Below are 24171 nucleotides of genomic sequence, written 5' to 3'. Positions count from 1 at the left end.
ACAATATGTCTTCAATGCCTGGCCCATTAAGAAATAAACTTCTTGCCTTAGCAGATGGCTGCAGCAGATGTTAACTTTGGCAAAAATTGTAGCCTCTCACACCTGAATCAGACAGTTGTGGATTCAAGATCACTCTAGAGACTTGAGTGCCTAGTTTGGACTGACAAGTCAGTGCGGTGCTGACAATGTGATGCACTGTTGGGTCCTGCCGAGCAGATGAAATATTAAACTGAGGTACTGTCTGACCCTCAGGTGTTTTCAAAAATAATAACTATTTACATATTTTGGCTCAACATCTCCAAGGTGAGAAAATGTAAAAGGTCCCATGCGTGGTTTTGAGAAAGAGACCACCAGTCGTTCCAGCCTACGGGCCAATGCATGTTGTTCAACCAATGCCACAAAAGCACATTATCTAGTCATTATCAAATTGCTGTTGCAAATTTTACTGTGCACAATTGATTATGTTTCTTAGATTATTACAGTGGCTGCTCTTAAAAATGAATTAATTGAGTACAGTGCATTGGAGCATGGTGAGGCTGTGCGAGTTGCTATATAAATTAAAATCTTTTCTTTTATAACTATAAACAAAATCTTACACCTGTGTAAGCACGCCACATAATGTAAACCACTTCCAACTCCTTTTGATTGGGCTGTGTTGGCAACATTGTAAACATGGAAAAGTTTTCCCCATTTGTAATTTTGAATGTAGTGGCAAAATGTTCTAATATGGTATTTATACTTTTACCAGAAACTGAAGGATTTTTCCCTCAGAGTTACTGCCATCAGGTTCTAGTTATGGTCAGGGAGGTGTTCAATAACTTTGTGGCTCTGGTGAGCAATAAATGCAGTCTTTCCTTCATATGTATCATTATTATATTAATGTAGAATTACCATTTTAGAATTACTCAAGTGGAAAAAAACTGAAGAGTTAAGTTGTGTTTCATTATAATTTAGCTAGATTTCTTTATGATCCTCTCAATCACTTCTGCCCAGAACTCCAACGTGACTCAAACATTTTATGTTCTAATTCAAATACTCCACTCAGCAATTTCAATCTGTTTTCTTCTGGTAATGCATGCTCCAAAGAATGAAACAATTGTCTACAGTAAAAGCTTTCTGCATCAAACTCTTTCAGCTTCTGGGTTCCTGAATGAATTTTGCTGCAAATATCACATCTGACAGGAATTCTAACATACTTAGTCCTCAATCTTTTGATATGTAATGAAACTAAGATAAAGGACTACTAAATTGAGATTATATATAATTTTTTTTTGTAATTACTATTTGATACCAGCATGACATTGTATCGGGCATGATATCTCTCTTGCTCTGTCTTAGTCCTGATCTCACAATGCGGCGATATTCACTGGTTAAATATTGAGTGGCACACTTTCAACTTAAAGGTCAGTGTTGCTCTTCATTTGAGATTGACATTGTATATTTTACTCTACAAAAAAAATTGTCTTTCCAATTTGTGTCTGTTGCTCAGTGGTTAGCATTGCTGCCTCACAGTGCTAAGGACCCAGGTTCAATTCCACCCCTGGGCAACTGTCTATGTGGAGTTTGCACATTCTCCCCGTGTCTGTGTGGGTTTCCTCTGGGTGCTTGGGTTTCCTCAGGGTGTTCTGGTTTCCTCCCACACTCTAAAGATGTGCAGGTTAGGTGAATTGGCCATGCCAAATTGCCCGTAGTGTTCAGGAGTGTGTATATTAGGTGGGTTATAGGGGGATAAATCTGGGTGGGATGCTCTGAAGGCTGGTGTGGACTGGTTGGGCCGAATGGCCAGTTTTCACACTGTAGGGATTCTAGGAATGGCTGTGTCAAGAAGTTGGGAAGCTGTACTTTCAGCACATTAGTAACTGTCTGAAGTTAATGGCTCTTTTCAAATGCTATTTTCATAATACTAGGTCTTAGATTATATTATTTGAGTTTATGTATTCCAACTTTTTTGTACATGTGGTATGGTACATTGCAACAGAACGTTTTACCTTAGGGTACAGTTTTTTTAAACACTGTTGAATGGAAATCCCATTTGAGTATCTGAAACTAATTTAGGAACACTCAATACTGTCATCAAGTACAGAAATATAAAACAAACTGTTTTTCAGCTGTCATACCTTCTGTACGTTCTTTCTGTTCACTAACAGGGATTAGCAGCTCTTTAATGAAACCAGCTTTTTATTTTTGTGCTCATTGAATCAATCTCCTGCTGTGTCCACTGTTCAGAAATCCCAGGTCTCCCTGCAGCCTCTGTTCAAAAGACATGCCTGCATCTTTCATGTTGCATAAAAATGTCTACAGCCATGACATCTGAGCGGTGCCTATAAGGAGAAATCTTTATATAGAAAATGTACAAAGTTCTGGAAACGCTCAGTACCATAATGTGCTGTGTCTGAGCGTCAAGCTCAAAAAGTGAGAAATCTTAGAAGTTGAGATCAAAGAGGTAATGCACATTTCAGGCTTAGTTTTTATAGTAAGAACTGTTTTGTCAGGAACATTTTACCACAGGTTGCTTCTGTAGTGTGACTCAGTAAAGTTTATATGCTTCAAATAATCACTGTGAGAAGTTTAAACAGTATCACTTGTTGTCACTTCCACCTTCAGTTTCTTTGTTCTAACAGAAACTTCATTGCATTGCTGAGTCAGCTTTGGTCCACAAGAGAACAATTCAGCCTCCTTTGAAGTGTAGATTATACTTCATTGTCTTATCTGGTAGATAGCTCACCAAGAGGGTTTTTTTTCACGACTTTTAGAATCTGTATAAAAATGTTTCACCCTTTTTTTCTTGAAGTTAATGTATAATTTATTTTTTGAAGTGTACTAGTCATTAAGCTAATATATAGCCAGTTAATTAAAATTTTAGATACAAAAAGCCGTTCACTGAACTTTATGAAAATACCACTTAAGTTTTGAGAAGATTTGTAGCTCAAATTGAGGTTCTGGATGTGAGATTGCTCGCTGAGCTGGAAGGTTAGTTTTCAGACGTTTCGTCACCATTCTAGGTAACGTCGTCAGTGAGCCTCCAATGAAGCGCTCGTGTTATGTCCCGCTTTCTATTTATCTGTTTAGGTTTCCTTGGGTTGGTGATGTCATTTCCTGTTCTTTTTCTCAGGGGATGGTAGATTGGATCCAAATCAATGTGTTTGTTGATGGAGTTCCGGTTGGAATGCCATGCTTCTAGGAATTCTCGTGCATGTCTCTGTTTGGCTTGTCCTTGGATGGATGTGTTGTCCCGATCAAAGTCGTGTCCTTCCTCATCTGTATGTAAGGATACGAGTGATAGTGGGTCATGTCATATTGTGGCTAGTTGATGTTCATGTATCCTGGTGGCTAGTTTGTCCAATGGACAAACAGGCAGAAAGCTAGCCACCAGGATACATGAACATCAACTAGCCACAATACGACATGACCCACTATCACTCGTATCCTTACATACAGATGAGGAAGGACACGACTTTGATCGAGACAACACATCCATCCAAGGACAAGCCAAACAGAGACACGCACGAGAATTCCTAGAAGCATGGCATTCCAACTGGAACTCCATCAACAAACACATTGATTTGGATCCAATCTACCATCCCCTGAGAAAAAGAACAGGAAATAACATCACCAACGCAGGAAATGACATCACCAACCCGAGGAACCCTAAACAGATAAATAGAAAGCGGGACATAACACCAGCACTTCGTCGGAGGCTCACTGACGATGTTACCTAGAATGGTGACGAAACGTCTGAAAACTAACCTTCCAACTCAGCGAGCAACTCACATCCAGAACCACTTAAGTTACAATATGTGACCTTTTGGTCAATCCTCCATATGCGTGAAGGACCACTTATTGAACAACAGCAGTATGTGATAATTGACTTTTTACATAGCTTGGGTTCTAAAGTTAGTCTGAAAAGTGCACCATAAAGTGAGAAGTTTCACAAGTCAATTAACTGCAGCCTCAATTTTCTCTTTTACTGCCACAAGAATTTCCACTTCAGCTACCTGTGCTGTGTATTATTTTGTGGTGGCACTACTAATGGTCATGAAATTATTAATAACCCCTTCTGCTTTCTCTGTTAATCAGTCTCCTGTAACTCCAAAATCCTATTAACTTTGTGAAAAGCCTTACTTTAACAGGGACAGAGCCATTTACTCACTGCAGGGTCTAGGAGACCAAGTGGTCTGTTTCTGTTTTCTAATTGGATCATGCAGCGTTAACCACCAATTTTGAAGCTACACACCAGTTTCTGCAAGGAGAAGTGATGTTTTGGATATACCCACACCTATCCGACTGCATTCACCTAGGTTCCCCTTTTGACATGATCTTCTGACCAGCAAGATCCTTCTGTGAAGCTGCAGATCAGATGACATTGGTGCTTCCAGGTCCAACTGTCACCATAAATAGTGACTTGCCTGTGGAACATGCTGTCTGTTTCCCACTGCACTAACCTTGAGCAAGTGGATCTAGAAACAAGATTTGAGCAAAGCTAAAAGAGCCAATGCTTTTGACGCTCAGGAATTAAAATCTCCTTGGCCTCAAGAGTGCAGAGGTCTGAACAGTTTCCTGATCTCCTCTGGTTCCAGCTATACACCTTGCACCTCTGGTTAAAAGAAATGGCTTTTGAATATCTGGCCCGAACTTTCATTCCTGAGACCTCTATGCCTGTTTGGAAAATCTTCCACCCCTACAAATCCAACTTGGGAGAAAGGACACCAAATGGCTAGATTTTTGTTCTGGCAAATGGATGCTAATTAGAGTTGAGCCTGCTGCCCCCCTGAAGAGTTTGGTGGCAGTGACAGAGGCTTCCACGTGTGAAAGTGAGTTGCTTAAAAGTTCTGCCTCTGGGCTGTGGGACTTTTCCTTCAATTGGAAAAAATAATTGTAAGACCAAACACAGCCCATTCACCATTACACCACGTTCCCACTCATCATGTATTTGCAATTCATGTCCCATCAATACCAATGTGTACTGCATCATAACCCTAATGTCTTCCATTTCCTCCATCCCAACATATTGCCAAGTCAAGCAGTCCATTACCCTCCCACCCATTGGGGGGGCATAGCCATTTAAAGCCTTTATACTAACCTATTGCCAAATTATGCCAACCTATGCTTCCACCCACCACTTTTTTTACCTTAACCCTCAATGCCAACTCACCCAGTATTCACTGGGGGCAGACATCAGAAACCAAAGTGAGATTAAATAAATTTCTAAGTATCTATTATATATCAATATTTTTTAAAAAAACTAATTGAGAAAAATATAAAAGAAAATGAAAATAAATAAGTAATTGATGAAATCTCATTCAATAAAAGTAACCTCTCAAAGACTTAATCCCTTGTAAAAATAAACGCTTGTTTCAGGTACTTAATCCGTTATAAGGTATGGATTCGTAGTCCCACATCAAAGCCTGCTAGCCTCTTTATAACCATTTGAAAGTGTCAACCAATGAAACAGTGATTTTACAGCTGTCCTCCCCCGCTGCCCCTCCCAATACTATGATAATGATAAGTTGTAAAAGCATTCAAAAAGCATAAATTTTCATGTCAATTCTTTTTCCAATTTTATGCCGGATAATTTTTTTTGACATGAAACTGCTTAGGGATTTAAATTGTTCAGTAGCTTTACAGAGCTCATCAGTTTAAAATGCACATTCAACTTTATTCCAAAAGAATACCTGATTTCTCCAAAAGGGAGAACTTACCCTTTCCATTTCTTCAAATATCCACAAGTTGTGTCTTGGAAAACCCAGTACTGAAACTCTCTCTGTTTGAAGGCATACGCACTTTTAAATGTGCTGCTGCTTCAGTGAACTGTAGATGTGTAAAGTATATGCCAAGCCCACCCATTTCCCACACCTTCTCCCAGCAAGAAAGTGATTACTGGGTCTTGATGTGGGACTTCCAGAATCAGGGCTCTGATACCATTTCAGCTAAGGTATGGAGTCTTTTTGTTTTCCGATGCTTATTTCATGTGAAAGATAATTCACTCAAAACCCATTCATTTGGTGTTAAAACTGGGCACATAAGCTTCCAGAAAGAGTTATATTTTCATGATTAGCAAATGTTTGATTGAATATATGTAAATTGTGTTTTCACATGTTAGTGAAAAGCTTATTATTAACAAACTAACAGGGCCTGCATTAGTTTTCTTCTGGTGCATTGTTGATATTTATCTAATTTATTTGGCAATGCAGTGCCACATGAGGATGTATGTTCGCAGGATAGTTAGAAATGATTGCTATGTGACTTTATTACAGTGTTCACTGACAGATAAAGCATTTTGAAGTATGGTGGTGACGATCATTTTACTGCCTGGAACAGAATAAAATACAATTGGCATTGTTCCAAGCATTACATTAGCATTATAAGCTCTTTCAAAATTAGAGTGCAGAAGTGGGTTGTAAATTTGCACCAAGGCTGACCTCATTTGCAATGGAAAATGCAGAGAAAATGCATTTCTACTTTAACATACATAATAGACTTCAGCCAAGGGACTGTTTGGATCAGAAAATTAATTCAGCCTCACAAGTTATGTTTTTTGGCATTTCCAATAGCTGTAGCATGGGCTAAGTTTTTTTTCTAGTATATGTCGCAGTATTATGTCTAGTTTTGGGCACTCCAGTGTAGACAGAGTATCGGACATATAGCCAAAGTGAAACGTAGTTTCTGTATGGTGATACTACTGATGAAAGGTTACCGATACAATAAAAATGTGCTTAATAAACTAAATTTATGTTCATGGGACCTGGGAAAGTTAAGCAAGCAAAGCTCAAATTGTTTCAAATTTTGAAAAGCTTTGAGAAGAGGGATAAGACTTTTTCTGTATAATACATATAATTTTTAAGAGCATTTGGGCAAAGAAATATTGAAACTGAGTCAACAATGGCATTAATGAGGGCATTAAACAGGCAACTGAAAAAAGAAGTTTGAGGGATCAGGTCGAAAGAAGGAAATGAATATTTGAGACCCTTGAGAGAAGCTAGCACTTGACAAAGAAGTGTGAGACAAATAGAATCAGAGATAATGGGAACTGCAGATGCTGGAGAATTCCAAGATAATAAAATGTGAGGCTGGATGAACACAGCAGGCCAAGCAGCATCTCAGGAGCACAAGAGATCCTGAGATGCTGCTTGGCCTGCTGTGTTCATCCAGCCTCACATTTTATTATCGTGAGACAAATAGAGTTCTTTGTACTGAAATTCCGGTGATTCATTGTTAAATCTGTACAGCAAGGACAAAAGATGATTGTTATTTTTCTGAGTAGTTAAGAGTTGGACAGAGTAATAATTTCGTCTTTTTATTGACTATCCCTTCCAATGATTTGCTCTCCATTGATTCTCCCTGTGTAGTATCAAACACACTGAAGTATCATTGATAAACTGAGTGTAGAGCTGATTGAACACAGCAGGCCGAGCAGCGTCAGAGGAGCAGGAAGGCTGACGTTTCGGGCCTAGACCCTTCTTCAGAAGGGTATCTTTATCTGCTTTACTAAGTGCAAGTCCTCCAAAATACTGAGGCAAGTTTGCCAGTCCTAGGCTTGCTGTTTTTCCACTGAACAGATTAAAGTGGACACAGATGAGCATGCTATGCTTGCTATGTTTCATAGTGTTTTGAACTACAAAACAGTGAAGATCATCACCACAATAATATTATTATTGCATTGTCTTCAAAAACTCCAGTTCCCCAGGCTCTGAGGGCCAGTCTGGCTTCCAGTTCATGATTAAGATACTTTATTTCCTGTATTTCACACTAGCTCTGGTTAGTTGTGCTATTTCTGCAGGGTTTCTGTCGGTCTTACATGGAAATTGCTGCACTTAACATTCAGGAAACATTAGACTGAATGTGGCATCAAAGAGCCAAGCAAGCCTGGAGTCAGTGGAAATCAGGGGAAAACTCTCTGCTGTTAGGAATCATACCCAGCACAAACTAAGATGGTTGTGGTTGCTTGAGGTCAGTCATCTGAGCTCAGGATAGCTGTATAGAAGTTTCTGAGGATTGTATCCTAAGTCCAGCATCTTCAACTGCTTCATCAATAAACTTCCTTCCAACATTGTCAGAAGTGAGGACATGTGCTCACACTCGCATAATGTTCAGCACCATCCGCGACTCCTAAGCTACTGAAACAATCCAAAACCAAATGTAGCAAGACCGAGACAATATGCAGGTGTGGGCTGACAATTGGCAAGTAACATTCATGCCACATAAGTGCCAGGTACACAGTACACAGAACAGTACAGCAAAGTACAGGCTCGTCGGTCCATGATGTTGTTGACCTATTATCCTACTAAGATCAATCTACCCTGCATACCCTACATTATACTACCATCCATGTGCCTATCCAAGAGTCACTTAAATGTCTCTAATATTTCTGACCCCACTACTGCTGCCGGCAGTACATCCAACGCACCCATCACTCTCTGTGTAAAGAACCTACTTCTGACATCTCCTTTACACCTTCCTCCAATCACCTGATAATTATGCCCCCTTGTATTAGTCATTGCAGCCCTGGGAAAAAGTCTCTGGGTATTCACTGTATGCCTCTCATCATCTTGTACACCTCTATCAAGTCACCTCTCATCCTTCTTTGCTCCAGTGCAAAAAGACCTAGCTCAATCAACCTTTCCTCATAAGACATGCCCTCCAGTCCATGCTGCATCCTGGTAATGTCCTAGGGTCCGAGGTTCAAATCCTGCTATGGCAGGTGGTGAAAATTGAATTCCGTGATGACAGTGAATCCATTACTGATTGTCAGAAAAACCCATCTGTTCACTAATGTCCTTTAGGAAAGAAACTGCTATCCTTACCTGGTCTGGCCTACATGTAACTCCAGACCCACAGCTCTTAACTGCAATTAGTGATGGCAATAAATGCTGGCCAAGCCAATGATGCCTACATCCTCTGAATGAACGAAAAGAAGTGTAATGTGATGACAAACACAGGTATTGTGGGTCGACCTACACTAAATGGACTGCAGCAGTTCAGGAAAGAAGCTAACTTACCACCTTTTCGAGGGCATGTAGGGATGGTTAATAAATGCTGGCCCAGCCAGTGACATTCAACAACTCATGAATGAATTAAAAATAAATAAACTTAGAAACTCAGCAATTTTCACCCCTTGTGTCTTAAACGATTGCTCGCACTTCACATTAGGCAGTGCAAATGTATAACTTATTAATGTAATAAGGAAGGATGTGTGGGATTGTCAAAGAACTAGTAATTTGGAGGACCAGGTTAATACTCGGGAGACATGGGTTCAAATCCTGCCATGCACAGCTGGCTGTATTTAAATTCAATTAATTAATCTGGAATATAAAATGGTTACCATAACAACTATAATTGATTGTTATAAGAACCCATTTGGTTCTCTGATATCTGCTAGAAAGAATACTTATCTCCTTATCTTATACAGTCAACATGTGATTTCAGGCCCACAGCAAACCCAGAAGTTGATTCTTAGCTTCCACTGAAATAGCCTAGCAAGCTATTCAGTTCAATATATCTTAGCCTCACCAGCGATGCCCATTTTCTGTGTAAGAATTTGAAAAATGATGATGGCATTCTTGTATTTTTTTTGCATAGCTTTTAAATGAAGGTGTACAAATGAATATAATAAATCATGCACCATTACGTGGTAGTGGATTTATTTATAATTGCACCAAATCAGCATGTGCAGCAGTTACGGACAACTTTAGAACAACCTTGAAAAGGTCAATTTTAGAAATCTCCCATGTTTGAGAGAATACTTTGAACACCATTGACTGGAAAAACATGGCAAGTTGGCAGTCAAAATGTTCCAAATTATTTAACCACACTGGAACACTAAGACTTCCCTTGTTTGTAATTCAGCATCTTCTACTCAAAAAGTGACAAGGAGCTATTCCAAAAGCTGACAGACCCTTCTTTACATCCACACCTTATTGAAGCCCTGGTTAGTTTTAACTCCAGCCCAGGGGTTTCCTTCCAGGGAAACCTGAAACAGGAACGGTCAGTAAATATAAACAATTTTCCTGCCTTTGTGGGGCCAGTTGTGATATGGCAAAAACAGCTTATTCCCCACCCTGGACTCCCCCCCACCATTCCACCCTTCCACCACAAAACTTCATGAAAAGTAGATATCACCCACTCCATTTGTCTCATCACAGACTCTAGAGCATGTGAATTCCTGCCACGTCACACCAACTTCTACCTTGTTCCATTGTGAAGTGAACAAATGTGTTTTAACTTATGGCTACATTAAAATTCACCAAGCCATGCTCTATTAAGTACAGTTGGGAATTTAACACACCAGTACAACTTCCTTCCAGAAACTTTCTGGCAGGTCAATCCAGGCCTATGCCTTTTGACAACAACATTTTCTTCTGCCGGATACACCACACTACTGTTGAGTACATATCTGTGCATTATCAACTCCTCTGCAGTCTTTAATTGCCTAATTCATTCAGTTCTGGGAGCTGTAACTACTTTGCCGTACTCTGAGTCCTCATAATAGCCGAAAACTCAAAGTTTGGAAAATATTATTGATGGGTTTTTTTTCCTCAGTAGGGTAGAATCATGATTAGATTACCTACAGTGTGGAAACAGGCCCTTCGGCCCAACAAGTCCACACTGCCCTTTGGAGCATCCCACCCAAACCCATCCCCCAATAACCCACACACCCCTGAACACTACGGGCAATTTAGCACAGCCAATCCACCTAGCCTGCACATTTTTGGACAGCAGGAGGAAACTGGAGCACCTGGAGGAAACCCACACAGACGCAGGGAGAATGTGTAAACTTGCCCGAGGCTGGAATCGAACCTGGGTCCCTGGTGCTGTAAGGCTGCAGTGCTAACCACTAAGCCACCGTGCCGACCACTAAGCCACCGTGCCGTAATCATAAGCAACATAGAAATGTTCAACAATATAATAAAAATGTTGCACATTTGCAGGAACTGGCAGCACTGAAGGTTGCTATGTGCTGGTAAATGAAAGCATCAAAAGCATGAATATGTGGTAAGTTTCTCATGAGCTCCATAACAAATCAGTCGATCTGTTGAAGAAGCACCTGGCAACAGTTATATGACTGGAGTAGGTTGCTAAAATATTTCTCTGGAGCAGTGCAACATGTCCTGCACCCGGTACTTCAATGCAAGTGTCCTTAGAGCAGAAAGTGGATAAGACCAGAAGGCCACTGTGTGAATTAGATGCTATCCTTGACATCAGGACAACTGCAGAGCTATCTAAATCCCATTTGCCTTTTGCTGAAATCCTGCGGGTAAGGACACTTACTCTTTCCAAGTGTTAGTGCACACAACATACAACCAAGTTGGTGTTCAGTAGTAAAGATCACTGGCATCGTGCACACATAAGAAAAGCTAAGGTAATAAGTTGACTGTGTTTTCTTTGATTTTGATCAGATTTTCTTTTTTGAGTGTTTAGAAAAAAATAGCAGCCTATCAGAAAGTACCTATGCAGTTTAGAAGATTGAGGACAGTGATACAGGTGGTGCTTTGAGCCACTTTTATTATTAGATACTACATGTGCCATTATGGGGGTAGATGATGGTTTGATGGTGTTATTGCTGGACTGCTGATCCAAACAATGTCTGGGGATCTGGGTTTGAATGCCACCACAGCAGATGGTGGAATTTGAATTTAATTTGAAAAAATCTGGAACTAAAAGCCTAACAATGACTATGAATCCATTGCCAATTGTTGGAAAAACCCATCTGGTTCACTAATGTACTTTAGGGAAGGAAATTGTCATCCTTAACTAGCCTGGCCTACATATGACTCCAAATCCACAGTGATATGGTTGACTCTGGGCAATTATGGATGGGCAATAAATGCTGGCCTAGCCAGCGATGCCCTCATCCCATGAATGAATAAATAAAAAAAGAGAAGAAAATGGAGGCATTGGACATTTACATCCTGGATGAGAGCCAAGTGCACCAATCTTCAGACTGCCCTGACATTTGTTCAGCTGTTTTCATATGTGTATATATAGTGCATATGTTCTATTCTCTGACTTTGAATTATCTCAATTATTGCCATCATCTTCTTTCCCTATATTTCTATTGTTCGACATTTCTCTGTGTCAAAGTTGTGAAATTAAGAGTGGATAATGACAATCTTGGAGGAAGGTGTGGAAAGTTTACTGTAAGACTCAGTCTCTCCAGTTATCTAAAGCATAACTAAAAGGTGGCTATAATATACTGAGTAATAATCCTGGTGATGCATGAACTTTGTTTTTTTTCTCTGTCTACGCTGTGTCACTGAGAACTGGAAGGGTATTGTTGGGCAGGATTACAAGAAGGTAGCTTTAATCCTGAAAAGCCATCTTTCAAGTGTCTCTTCATCTTCAAGGCTGACAAACATAGTTGATTATATATGATATAATCACCCTGGCTGCTTTCTGAATCTTACTAATCCTTGACCAGCTTTGTAACAATGCACGAGAAATTCATTTTTGCCCTTGTTAAAGTGAGAGCTTCAGATGTTCAATAATATAAGATTTTCATTTGACATTTGATCTAGATGCGAAAAAGAGCAGTGTTCAGCGCGATGTGCCACCTCAGTTTCCTTAGATATTGCATTGTTCAAGCTGGCAGTCATCAGCTTTGTGCTCAGAAATGTAACAAATCCAATGAAAGTAGCACCTGTTGCATACCCCTTTTGCTCATTTAGAAGAAGACATGGTGTTTGTCCTATTGAGAAAAGTATTACTTTTGTTCAAAGAGTTCAGCAAAAGTTGGTTGACCTCCTCTGCAAAACTGACCAAAAGGTTTAAAAATTAAAACTTTGTCATTCTTAAAACCACTGTTCATAAGTTCCACATTGCCTGGAGGGCTTGAAGCAGATGACCATATTCTCCAAGTACTTCCTAAAATGATTTTTACCTGCAGAATAAGTCCCAACCAAGTTGTTTGATATTGTCTTCAGGCAATGCCATCAGACAGTGTTTCTCCTCTTTAGCTCAGCATCCTTGCAGACTCCCCATTCATCAAAACATAAAATCCTAACCTGGATATTGAGTAACTCTAAACCAAATCTACATACTAAAGCTCACTATCCACAGAAAAACCCTGCAGAAATTTTGGTTAGTGCAAAGAATGTGGGCAGTCATCACAAAAATCACCACAGTTTTGGCCCTTATCACACAAATGCTGCTGGTCTAAAGCTTTACACCAGCAGTCACTAGGTTGAATTTATTGACATGTTTTTGATACTAACAGTTGAAAAGTGAAAAACTTTCATAATAGACCATGTGTGGTCAGGAGTTGAATATGAGCCATGGCTGTGTTCCCAGACTGCATCCCAAAAGGTTGAAGGCAGTGATACATAACAAAAGGAGGTGGTGAGTGCAGGGTAGTTCTGTATCAAAAGAGCCATGCTCATTATATGTTGTTCAGATGTTTCCTATATATTTTACTTACAATTGGACCAGACTTTGTTCACGTATCAATCAGTGGATTGGTTATCATTAAATTAGATGCATTGACAATTGTTATGATGAGCAAAAATAATGTACAAAACATTCAGGAAAAATATTAAATGTTTAAGATTAATGTTTAATACTAAAATGTTGAAGATCAAGCACTACTAAAATCTCTTGAAAGGGTGAACTTAGATTCTGCCTTGGTCATGTTTGCATTTCTTTGAAAAAAACTTTCAACCTTAACCATCCAATTAATAATACATGATCAAATAGGTTAATTAAACACGCACGACTAGTTTAGTAGTTTGATCATTTGAAGAATTTTTTTTGAGTATGAATGTTGTCACTTTATTCCCCTTAATAGGAATTTGTGACAACAGTCCAAAAACCCTCGGTCTAGATCACTAATAGATTTCATATTGATTTTTTTTTTAGAAAAATAACAATTTTTAAATTATCTTCACATACATGGATTGATCTGGGTAAATAGGTGTAGTGATGCTGGTGATATTACAATTTAAAGGCTGGAATTCAGATTCTACCAAGCAAAACTTAAAAAATCAAACTCAACAAGTCAAGCAAGTCTGTGGAAGCAGTCAGATCATTGTAAAATCCATTTTTTTTAAACCATTATTTTTCAGGGAAGGAAACCAAACATTCTAACAAAATCAAGAACTGCTTTTTTAAAAAAAATTGAAGTATTGACTGAATTTGTGAAATTTAATGCGCGCCCTCAAAGGTATATTTGTTGGTGGGTAAGGGTCACTTTATCAGAAATGAGGAAGATATTTGGGGACCAAGGCGTCTTTCCTCTTCTGCCCTGATTAAGTCTGAAATCAGCCAGTTCATGGATGGCCTTCACACTCAGCCCCCAGCTGAGGACCTTGTGTGAATAATTAATGCACACCTAAAAGCCTTGCCTCACCATTGCTTGTATTCACCATGTGGTGGGCAGTGGACAAACTGTGCTGGAAGCCTGAAAAACAAATTCTTTACAGTTGCTAGCCCTTCCAAAGGGACAAGTTCCTGCTTGAGTGCCTGACCAAGTGGCCCAGCATTGAGGTGACCTGCCCTTGCTGCTGATCTCTTCCACCACATAATTGCATCTTATGACACAACCTTTCATCATTCCCAGAACTCCAGCGATCCTCTTCAACCCTTCTCCCATCATTCACCTGTGGCTGAGGCTCGTCAGAGGGCCTGGGCCTCAGGAAGACTGTCTTACCATTGGCAGCTACCACCTCAGCAAGGCACTGATGGCTTCTGGTTGGCAGTCCTCGGAGGGAACAGTCCTTCTCCTCCAGAGAAGGCCAAGTTCTCCCCAGTAAGTGCCTACTTGGTACTTCACCCAACAAGTCTTTCCCAAAAGAAGTGATGTGGACTTTTAACTAGCTATCGAGCCAACAGACAAGACTGCCCTTCTGCTACAGTCATTTCAATTATATTTGTATTGGTCACGTCAATTTGAACCTAAATTCGGTGGAGTGAGAATAGTTATTATTCTGGATTCAAATTGCATTGCCTGCACCTTTTTAAAAACAGTTGATTTTGAAAGTACTCCACATTCATTTCTTTTTCACTCTGTTGTCATTGTTGACTTGTATTCAGTCCCAATCAAAAGGCCCAGTTGAAGGTAGGTTTGATTTAGAAAGTCCATTCTGCATGCCGCATTTATGAAGGTATATTTGATTGCTGGTCTAATTGCACTCATGTTTTCACTCAAGAAAGCAGTGGCCTCCTGCCTCTTAACAGAAGAACTGTTGAACACAGCATGTTTATTTATTCAACTTAAAAGTCATCTAAATTAGGTTTGATTCTCCATGTAAACAGCAGTCTTACGAATCCGATATGAATTACAGTAAGGTACAGTCTGTCATAGTAAGAATACCACAGTGTCTTTCATGAATCTCTTGTATTATAATCATTAAGTATGGTGTTTTCTTTACAGCTGAATGGCAGTGGTCAAGTGGTAAGCAAAGTCCCAAGCCACTACATTTCTACACAGATGCTGGCGCCGCCACCTCCCCCATCCATGGCCAGATCAGTAACATTGGCAATGCCACCAGACACCAAAACAACCACAACAACCACAGAGGGTGGAGCAACTTCGCCAACATCACCCAGTAAGCATTTTCTGTTTGCTTAAGTACAGACTGCAGAGATTTAGAACTTGCGTCAGACTGTAAAGAAATGCCTTTCCTAAAATTCACAGAATGACCACAAAAAGGCAAGGTGCCTATTTATAATCAGACTTTATTGTTCAATTTAGTCTCATCACTGACTAGACATAACTTTTAGAGTTCCTCAGTATTTGATATCCTGAGATATTCCTGAAATCCATACATTCATATAAGCCTTTTGGATTTGTCAGCTCTGTTATGATTTAATTAGTAGAAATGAAAATATATCCATTATGTTTGATTGAGAAGGGCATATGGAAACAATCATTCCTAAGCTGCATCTTAGAATGTGTCCTGTAGTATTCTACCTCACAAAAAGCATTTCATAGACGTGAATATGTTAGGTAATAATGAGGATTGCCATTTAAGCATTTTCTTATACCATGATAGTTCAATAACAAGATGTTTGGGTTACTGAGCTCAAGTAAATTCCTTTTTACGAAGCTCTGTATCTGTATTGATGTACTAATTTTTCACTAGCCCAAATCCGTGATTCCTAATGACAATCACCAACATTGGGTTTTTTTTGGATTAACTCTAAAGTCAAATCTTGATTTTCCATTTACTTTTACCCACATTAACTGTTTGCAAATGAGCTTCTTTTCACAGGGTGAATTTGGATGTGACTGTGGTCCAATTTATTCACCACCCTTCTCCAGCCCAGTTCCTCTGAGCTGTTATACCTGGTTTCTCAAGCTGATGTTGCTCTAATATATAATATCAGATAAAAACTGAAAATAGTGCAGGACTGGCAACATTTGTGTAGCGTGCAATAGAATTAATGTTTCAAATACAAAGACTTCTTCAGAATTAATTGGAATCAATTCTGAAGAAGAACCTTTGGACTCAAATGTTTCTCCACAAATGCTGCAAGATCTGCTGAATTTATCGAACATTTCTGTTCTTATTTCAGATTCCCAGCCTCGGCAGTATTTTGCATTTATTTCTCTTGGTAAATGTTTTACCAACCTACAGTTCACTGCAGAGAGGCTTCACTATGTTTTTGGTTTACTCGTCATTGCTTTGTCTTGCTGTCATTTCACATTATGGTGGCAATTAGATATTGCCCAAACATGGTCATACCAGTGACCAGACTGAAAAGACTACAAGTATCGGTTATGCTGAAGGAATTGAACGTTACCAGTTTTCTGCCCATCATAACCAACTGTATCCTGTCAAGACTGAACTTGGTTTAATCCCATAATCGTTTGGTAAACATTGACGCTCAATGTTGGCTCCAATTCTTCAGCATTTGTGGGGTCCCTTTCCCTCGCCATGAATTTGGATTAAGTAAACTATGAACACCCTTACCAATGTGCTTGAAGCTGGATTTCATGCATCACATCCTCTTTCATTGCCAAGGCCTTTAATTGGAAAATAGGAACAGGAGTAAGCCATTCAGCCACTTGAGACCTTTCCATTCAGTGAGGTCATGGCTGATCTGTGGCCAACTCCATATACTTGCCTTTGGTTCAAATGGCTCAATACCTTTGCTTCACAAAATATTATCTATCTGTGATTTAAAATTCGCAACTGATCTAGTATCAAATGCTGTTTGTGGAACAGAGTTCCAATATTATACCATCCTCCATGACAGTACCCACTTGAAACTTTAGTTTACTCCTGCCACTATCAAAGTCATTCATCATGGCTTTGCCACCTATTCCCTATCACCCCTGTCCTTGTTAAACTACACAACCTCCTTAACCTTTAGCATATCCTGTTTGCAGAAATTGTCATCATCCTGAAGTTCCTTTACGCCTTCTTCCTCCTGACTTCAGCTGCCTTCTCCTGCCATGCCCCCCCTTCTCCTTCTCCTCAGTACACACCTCTTGCCTTGCACTGCACCATCAGTGGCAGAATAAAGTCCTCTTGATCTGTGTTGCTCACCTCCTTTAAAAGTCTTATAAGCTTTGATCTCATTTTTAGCCACCTCTCCTGATACCTTTCCCTTGGATGGGTTTCTGTTTGTGTTATTCTTTCTGACGTGAAACACCTTATATTACCTGGCATGGCAAAGGCAGCATATAAATCCTAAATTGCTCTTAACACTATGCTTGGAACCCATCATCTGTTGGACTGCTGTGATATAGGTTTGAAGCTATATTGCCCTGCATATTGAGATTCCAATCTCAGTCATGAGCTGCCCACTGTTTCTCAATGAGAAGACGAAACAAGCAAAAAAATACTTACCCTAGCTCATCTTTTAAAAGATTTTTGTCCATGTTAATTACAATAGATCACAATAGAAAAAAATGTAGATGTCTGTTAAAAATTGAAGAAAAAGTTGGCATTGAACCCCATCCAGTGATGTAACAAATAGAAGTTTCCTGTCCTTTCTAATAAGTAAAATCTTTATTGACAACTGTGTGTCAACAACTAAATTAATTCAATCAATTGTGTAAATTACTAACTTGTTGAATATGATACTTATGCATTGTTAACAAAAAAACAAAAATATTTGGAATGGTTAGTTCCAGTCTTGTCATCTATGGAATCTTATGCATTATCACTCAACAGTTCATCATGGGATTAAAGCTGCTGGCTTTTGACTTAAAAGGTATCACAGACTTGGGATAATTTCATTGTGAAGTTATAAAACCAGGAAAAATGCTCACTGAGACATCGGAAACATTATAATATTTCGTAGACATTGTGTATTTCAGTAAGTCCTTTATTTCCCCACAGTAGCATGTAGTTATGCCAAAAACACATGTCTTACTCCACTAAAAAGTATGATAGAGGTTAATAGTGTAACAGCACTGAGAGAGTGGATAATTTGTAATTAAACAATGCATTTGAGTGATTCTAGTTCTCACTGAGGTAATTACAGAATTCAAGTGACTTCGTGCTTTGATTGTTTTCTTAACAAATTGAAAAACCAGCTTAATAATTTGGATTACACTGTTAAAAACAAGCGTGGGACTAAAGATGATCAAGAGCAAAATGCTTCCAGGCTGCTTTTAGCATGCAATTTTAAAGCACAATTTGCAGCAATGAGGAGCAAGTGACAGGTCATGATAAATGTATAGATAGCTGGTATCTAATGTATAGGATTTTGTGACAGTTTGATAAAATAGATTTCTCTGTTAACTCCATAAAAATATGGGACTTTTCATTTAAATTCATAGCTTTGCAGATTGAACATGCTTAGGAAGAAGAAAAATTGTCAATTGGCTTCCATGCAGCAAATTGGCTTTAAGATTGTCATCATATTTTCATTGAGATGATTGGGTTCTGTAGTTACTGTATGTATCACCAGGTTACAGATCCTTACTTGATCTGTTCTCAGCTGAAGTATTCAAATTTCACACGTAAATTGCTGAACCTCAATACTGCACAAATCTTCCAAAATCTAATCAGCTTATCCAATCTAATAAAGTGTCAGCCTTGGAACAGTGGAGTACACTTGAGCTTGAGACAGAAGTTCATGAGTTTGAGCGCCACTCAGTTATGAGCATGTATTTGGATTAAGGGAGAGCTGTGCTGTTGAGGTGCTATCTTTTAAAATGAACAGTTAAATTTATGACTTTCTGCCTTCTCTGGCCAACTTAACACAATACTATTTGAAGGAGATTCCAAGGGTCCCCTTGGTTTTTTTAGGCGCATATATATTCCTCAGTCCAAGCCACTGAAACAGATTAACCATCCATTATCTCATTGCTATTTGTGGGATCTTACTGTGCACAAATCAACCACCTCAGTTCCCTATATTACAACACTAGCTGCACTTCAGTCATACCTGTAAATTTGCTTTGGAACTTCCCAATGTTATGAAAGGTGTCATATAGCTTTATTCTTATGTCTTTCTGAGCGTTCTGGGACCTTTTGAAGCAAAACAAGTAACGTCAAAACTTAGGAGACCATAATGAATATGCATGCAATCAGAATAGCCCTAACCTTTCTCCTTGCAAGTTTAGTAAATAATTAATACCAAACACATTTCATAACAATGCATTTCTGTGGCTGAGAACATCTGAGATGCATGTCTTTGAATAACAATATGAAAACAGACAGAACAAAAATGATTTAAATTTAAAATTCCCCTAAAATGTGGTTAAAATTTAAGCAGTTACAATTTGGCTGCAATTCTGGGTAAACACTTTTTGCTTAAAGACTCAACATGAACATTCTGAATAATTTACATTACAAATTTCATAAATGGGCATAGTAATCATCCGAAAAGGGTAATATTTACCTAGACAGTGATAGATTTAAATCATTTATTGTAAGTCATGATTTATTTATGATACATTTATATATTGCTAGCATGCATTCCTAAGTATGTAAATTGATAAGGAGTAAAAGAAGAGCTAGCCTAAGAGCATGTACACTCTTCTCAACTTTCTCTTTCTACTTGAAGTAACCAATTTGTTTTCCATAAGGGAGGCAGTATTTGGTACAAAAGTAGAAACTTAACAAAAGAAGTCAATCATTCAGTTAGTCCCAAGAGCTCTGATTGACAGGTGGCACAGTGGTTCAGTGGTTAACACTGCTGCCAAACAGTACCATGGGCCTGGATTCGATTCCACCCCTAGGTGACTGTCTCTGTGGAAATTGCACATTCTCTGTGTGTGCATGGGTTTTCTCCAGGTGCTCTGGTTTCCTCCCACACTCAAAAGATGTGCAGGTTAGGTGGATTAGCCTAGGTGGGATGTTCTTCAGAGAGTTGGCGTGGGTTGAATCGCCTGCTTCCACACTGTAGGGATTCTGTGAAGCAGGAGGGCTGCCTACAATATTTATTTTCACCAGTTTTATTTTCTTAAATATGTACAGAATGTTTTGTTCTCAGACTATTTGGCTATGGTGGCAAACTTGTGGATCAACATGAGAATAAAGCAGGGGAGGAATAAAGAGCAGCAGAAGTAGCTTTCTTCTCAGATTCCTGCATGCATTGGTGCTCATGCTTGTGTTAGAGGATGCTGTCAAGACTGTGCTCCTCGTGCCACTTTTCAGTTAACTCCTCAGTGATTATTGAGCCTGTGTTAGCAAGTTCTGAAAGATTTGGAGCTGTAGTTCGTTGGTGCCTGCGAGCATGCTCATCCCATTATCACTGAGGCAAAAGCAGCAGTGACAAAGAAGCAAGAGTGTCTCCAAAACACAGGTCAATGCTGAGAATTGGTCACCTTCAGTACTGCTGGACTGGCTTGAGCCACTCTTGTAGGAGATGAAGATAAAGATGAAGCCTCACTACCTGCGAAAGAAAAAGTAGTGGCAGGAATTTCTTTAGAATCACTTGAGCACCGCCATTACATTTTCTTCAGAAGTGTATTGGAAACCCCGGGCTGAGTTTTAACAAAAATTGACTAAATGTCAGCTTTGGGCAGTTCCATGGAGGTTTTCTCTCCATTGGCTGTAGTGAGTTATCTCACACAATCCTGTGCCGTTCAGCTTAAGTGTGCACCATGCCTCTCACACTATCATACACTCAGCAATGGCGGAAGTACACACCACTGCTGAGACCACCCAGGATTCCCAGCACTAACACCATATTTAAAACCCAGCTGAAAATCAAGACAAGTTCTGCCACCCAGTGACATGTAGTGAGAGAGGAACAAAAAAGAAAAGCTTCTGAGGTGACATGGGTGACACTGAACAGCAAACACAAGCTCACATTCCTAAATATATTGCTATTTTACGTCATGACCTGTCTGATTGACTGTCATTATAACTGCATCCAAAAGAAACAAGCTGCACAGACTGCCCATCCCTAGCATCATCCTGTCTTAGAACTCTCTCCAAGGGAGTGCTACAATTACCCTGATGCTCAACGTGGCATAACATCATCTCATTGTTTAATGTAAGAGCTTTGCATGTTGGAAAACCTTCAAACAGTTGAAAGTATTCCCTTTTATTCAATTGCAACAAAAGCGAAAAAAAAATGAAAAAGAACTGCATTTGCTTCTGGAAACAGACAGAGACTGCTTTCCTTTTGAACAACAATAAATTTACAGTTAATGAATGATTACTGCATCCAGCCCTGATCCACTTAAACCTTGTTGATTAAGTCCTGCCTGGCTTGTTGCACCAACACTGCACTGTTCTGTCAAACTGAAGGTGATATTACTGCTCTCCCAGCTCTTCACTGTCCATCATATCCCCTCATTTCTCCTGTTCCAGTTGTGTAGAGTACGTCCTGCTAGGCTTACGCGGCATGCTCTGTTTAAGCTGTACTGTAATACTGATCCAAGCATCAGAATCTCATCTCCAACAAGCCTATCATCTGCTCCACCGTGGTCCTGGTCAAACAATGAACTGTGTTGAATCTATGCCTTTGCCTCTGTCAAGGGATTGCAAAACAAACTCAGCAGCCATGGTTGCAGATAGTAACCCTTGTTACCCAGTAACCATCCTTGTTTGGTATTTAGCCCTTGAAACAGGAACATGAGCCTTCTCAAGGATATGTACATCATAGCAGCTCTAAAGGTACCCAGTGCAGGTTTCTATGTTGAGAGACCAATGATCACAGTTAACTTGGACATTGAAGGAATGTAACACATTCCTGCTGATGACGTCTGATACACTATGTTACTGCACTCTCAAAGCCACATATGTATAGTTAATAGCATGTGCACCTCAAGAATGCATCTGTCTTGGCAAAATCTACTGCCCAGGCTGCAGCACTGATTTTGTCACAGGGAAATAGAATGAAGCCATGTGTTCTATCAAAAATTGCAGCAGTAACAGCCTTGATACTTTTGTGGGTCGAAGGTTGTTAGATGCTCCCAGTAGACCTTTAGAAGAGAGCCTGACTGATGAGTGATTGGACCCCTGATTGAGCTCTGTGCAGCCCCCCCCCCCATTGACTTCCCGTAAATGGCTGACGGTGATGCCTTCCTCCTGCATCTTAGCGATGCTCCCACACCATCCCCCCCGCCACAGAAGGGGCTGACTTACCATGTCCAAGTCCTTGAACTCAGATTGGGCACTGTCCTTGACTGACTGAGGTGTTACTCCCTGACTGATGACAGTTCTCTTGACTGAGATCTAATCCCCTTAAATTCTGAAAGATGGCCATTTCGCTGAAGGACTTGCAATGTCTTTGCCATATAAGCTGCTGGCAGATACAGCAGATGGGACATTGACATAGTGTAGTGCCATATAGTGTCATGTCTACCCCCTCGACTGATCACTGCTGACAACCAGCCTAATTTTTTGTCTGCACTAAATGGCAAGTAATGTCACAAGTGCAGTAAGCTTTTAAGCTCTGAATGAGGTGGCAAAGTGCAAAAAGTCAAAGCAAGGTGGAGATGTTGTGAACATCCAAGTAGATGCAAAGTGAGTGACCACTAAAAGAGGACATAGGGTGCCTGAGGTGCACCCAACTCTGCATGAGATGGGTGCTTGTCCTTGCACACAAAATATCATGGCAGCAGCATTGCAATGAAAAGTTCTGGTATGCTCCAAAGTGTGGTATTGAAATGGAGAACTGTAGTCTAAAGGAGCCAGTGATGTTTCCTGACAATGTGAGGAGACTGCTGTGTGGCTACCAATCTCCATGGTAAGGGTTGTAATATGTTCCCTGCCGATGGAGCTTACCTTCAAATGTTGAGGACTACACTTCCAGATGGACCATGGAGTGAACTGGTCAGACACATGTTCCCACTTTCACGCTAATAATCGTCACTGTCTAGTTTATGTCTAGCACATGGAGGAGTAGGAAACTGCATATAGCAGAGATTGGTACTAATGACATTTAAATGCTTGGAAGTAGGACTTTTGCTGTTCACTGGTGAGAATCTCATCTCACCCTTCGGAGCTAGAAAGCAAAACCTAACTTCTTTTCAATGTCAAGAATCTATTTTACACAAGTGAAACATTTTCCCAACTGACTCACCATTCCTTATGTTGTTCAGGGATTGGGAAAATTCAATTTTTTTTTAAAGTGTGGAAATGGAGTTATCATCACACTGAGCGTTTGTGGAACCAGAGTGGTTCCAGTAAAATTCCAGCCCAGTTTTATTGAATATATATATGCCTTCCATCACCAAGATATTTATTTGAGGACCTGGCATGGGAGGGTGATCAAAATACAAATGAACAGCAATTTAGGAGATTAGACAGGCAGGAATTTTGACACACATACTTTACAGAGGTCACTGTACCACTCCTGTTGAATTTTGTGTTATTGTAATAAAGCAGAGCGAGCATATTTTTAATGTGCAGTGATTCGGTACTGTTCAGGGGTGTTTCTAGGACTTGAGGCAAGATAAAACCAAACGCTATGACAGAACTTCCTTCCTTTTTTAGCTATTAACATCCAGAGTGCAATACCTTGACATGTTTACATTTGTGTTATCGCCAAATACAAATATATATGGCATTTATTCTTGCAGTTCTCATTAACATTGGCCACAAAGTTGCCGCAATATAAAGTGGCATTTTGATAAAGAGGGAATGGTATTTGCAAGATTGGGGTGGATTGAAAGGGTATTATGTGTTTGATCTGATTGTGCCAAAACCCAAACTCTTCTCCAGATGAAAAGTTGCTAACATACATATAAAGGATATTACAAATCATTACCTCAGAAGGCCAACCAACCTTGAAACCTTCCATGAAAACTCTTTGATTAAAATG

The 24171-nt window shown here is 39.7% G+C and overlaps 1 protein-coding gene across 3 annotated transcripts in view; it reads left to right on the top strand.

Moving 5' to 3' along the window:
* nfic (nuclear factor I/C) overlaps positions 1-24171 on the top strand; it is a 451875-nt gene that overhangs the window by 343427 nt on the left and 84277 nt on the right. For all 3 annotated transcript variants that reach the window (XM_048559540.2, XM_048559539.2, XM_048559541.2), the window contains one exon: positions 15362-15536. In XM_048559540.2, the coding sequence (XP_048415497.1) occupies positions 15362-15536 (175 nt within the window). The remainder of the gene's footprint in view (positions 1-15361; positions 15537-24171) is intronic.

Source organism: Stegostoma tigrinum, chromosome 30 (genome assembly GCF_030684315.1).
Source record: "Stegostoma tigrinum isolate sSteTig4 chromosome 30, sSteTig4.hap1, whole genome shotgun sequence".
Lineage (NCBI taxonomy): Eukaryota > Metazoa > Chordata > Chondrichthyes > Orectolobiformes > Stegostomatidae > Stegostoma > Stegostoma tigrinum.
Note: the sequence above shows the minus strand (reverse complement) of the source record. Positions and strands in the feature narration are given on the sequence as shown.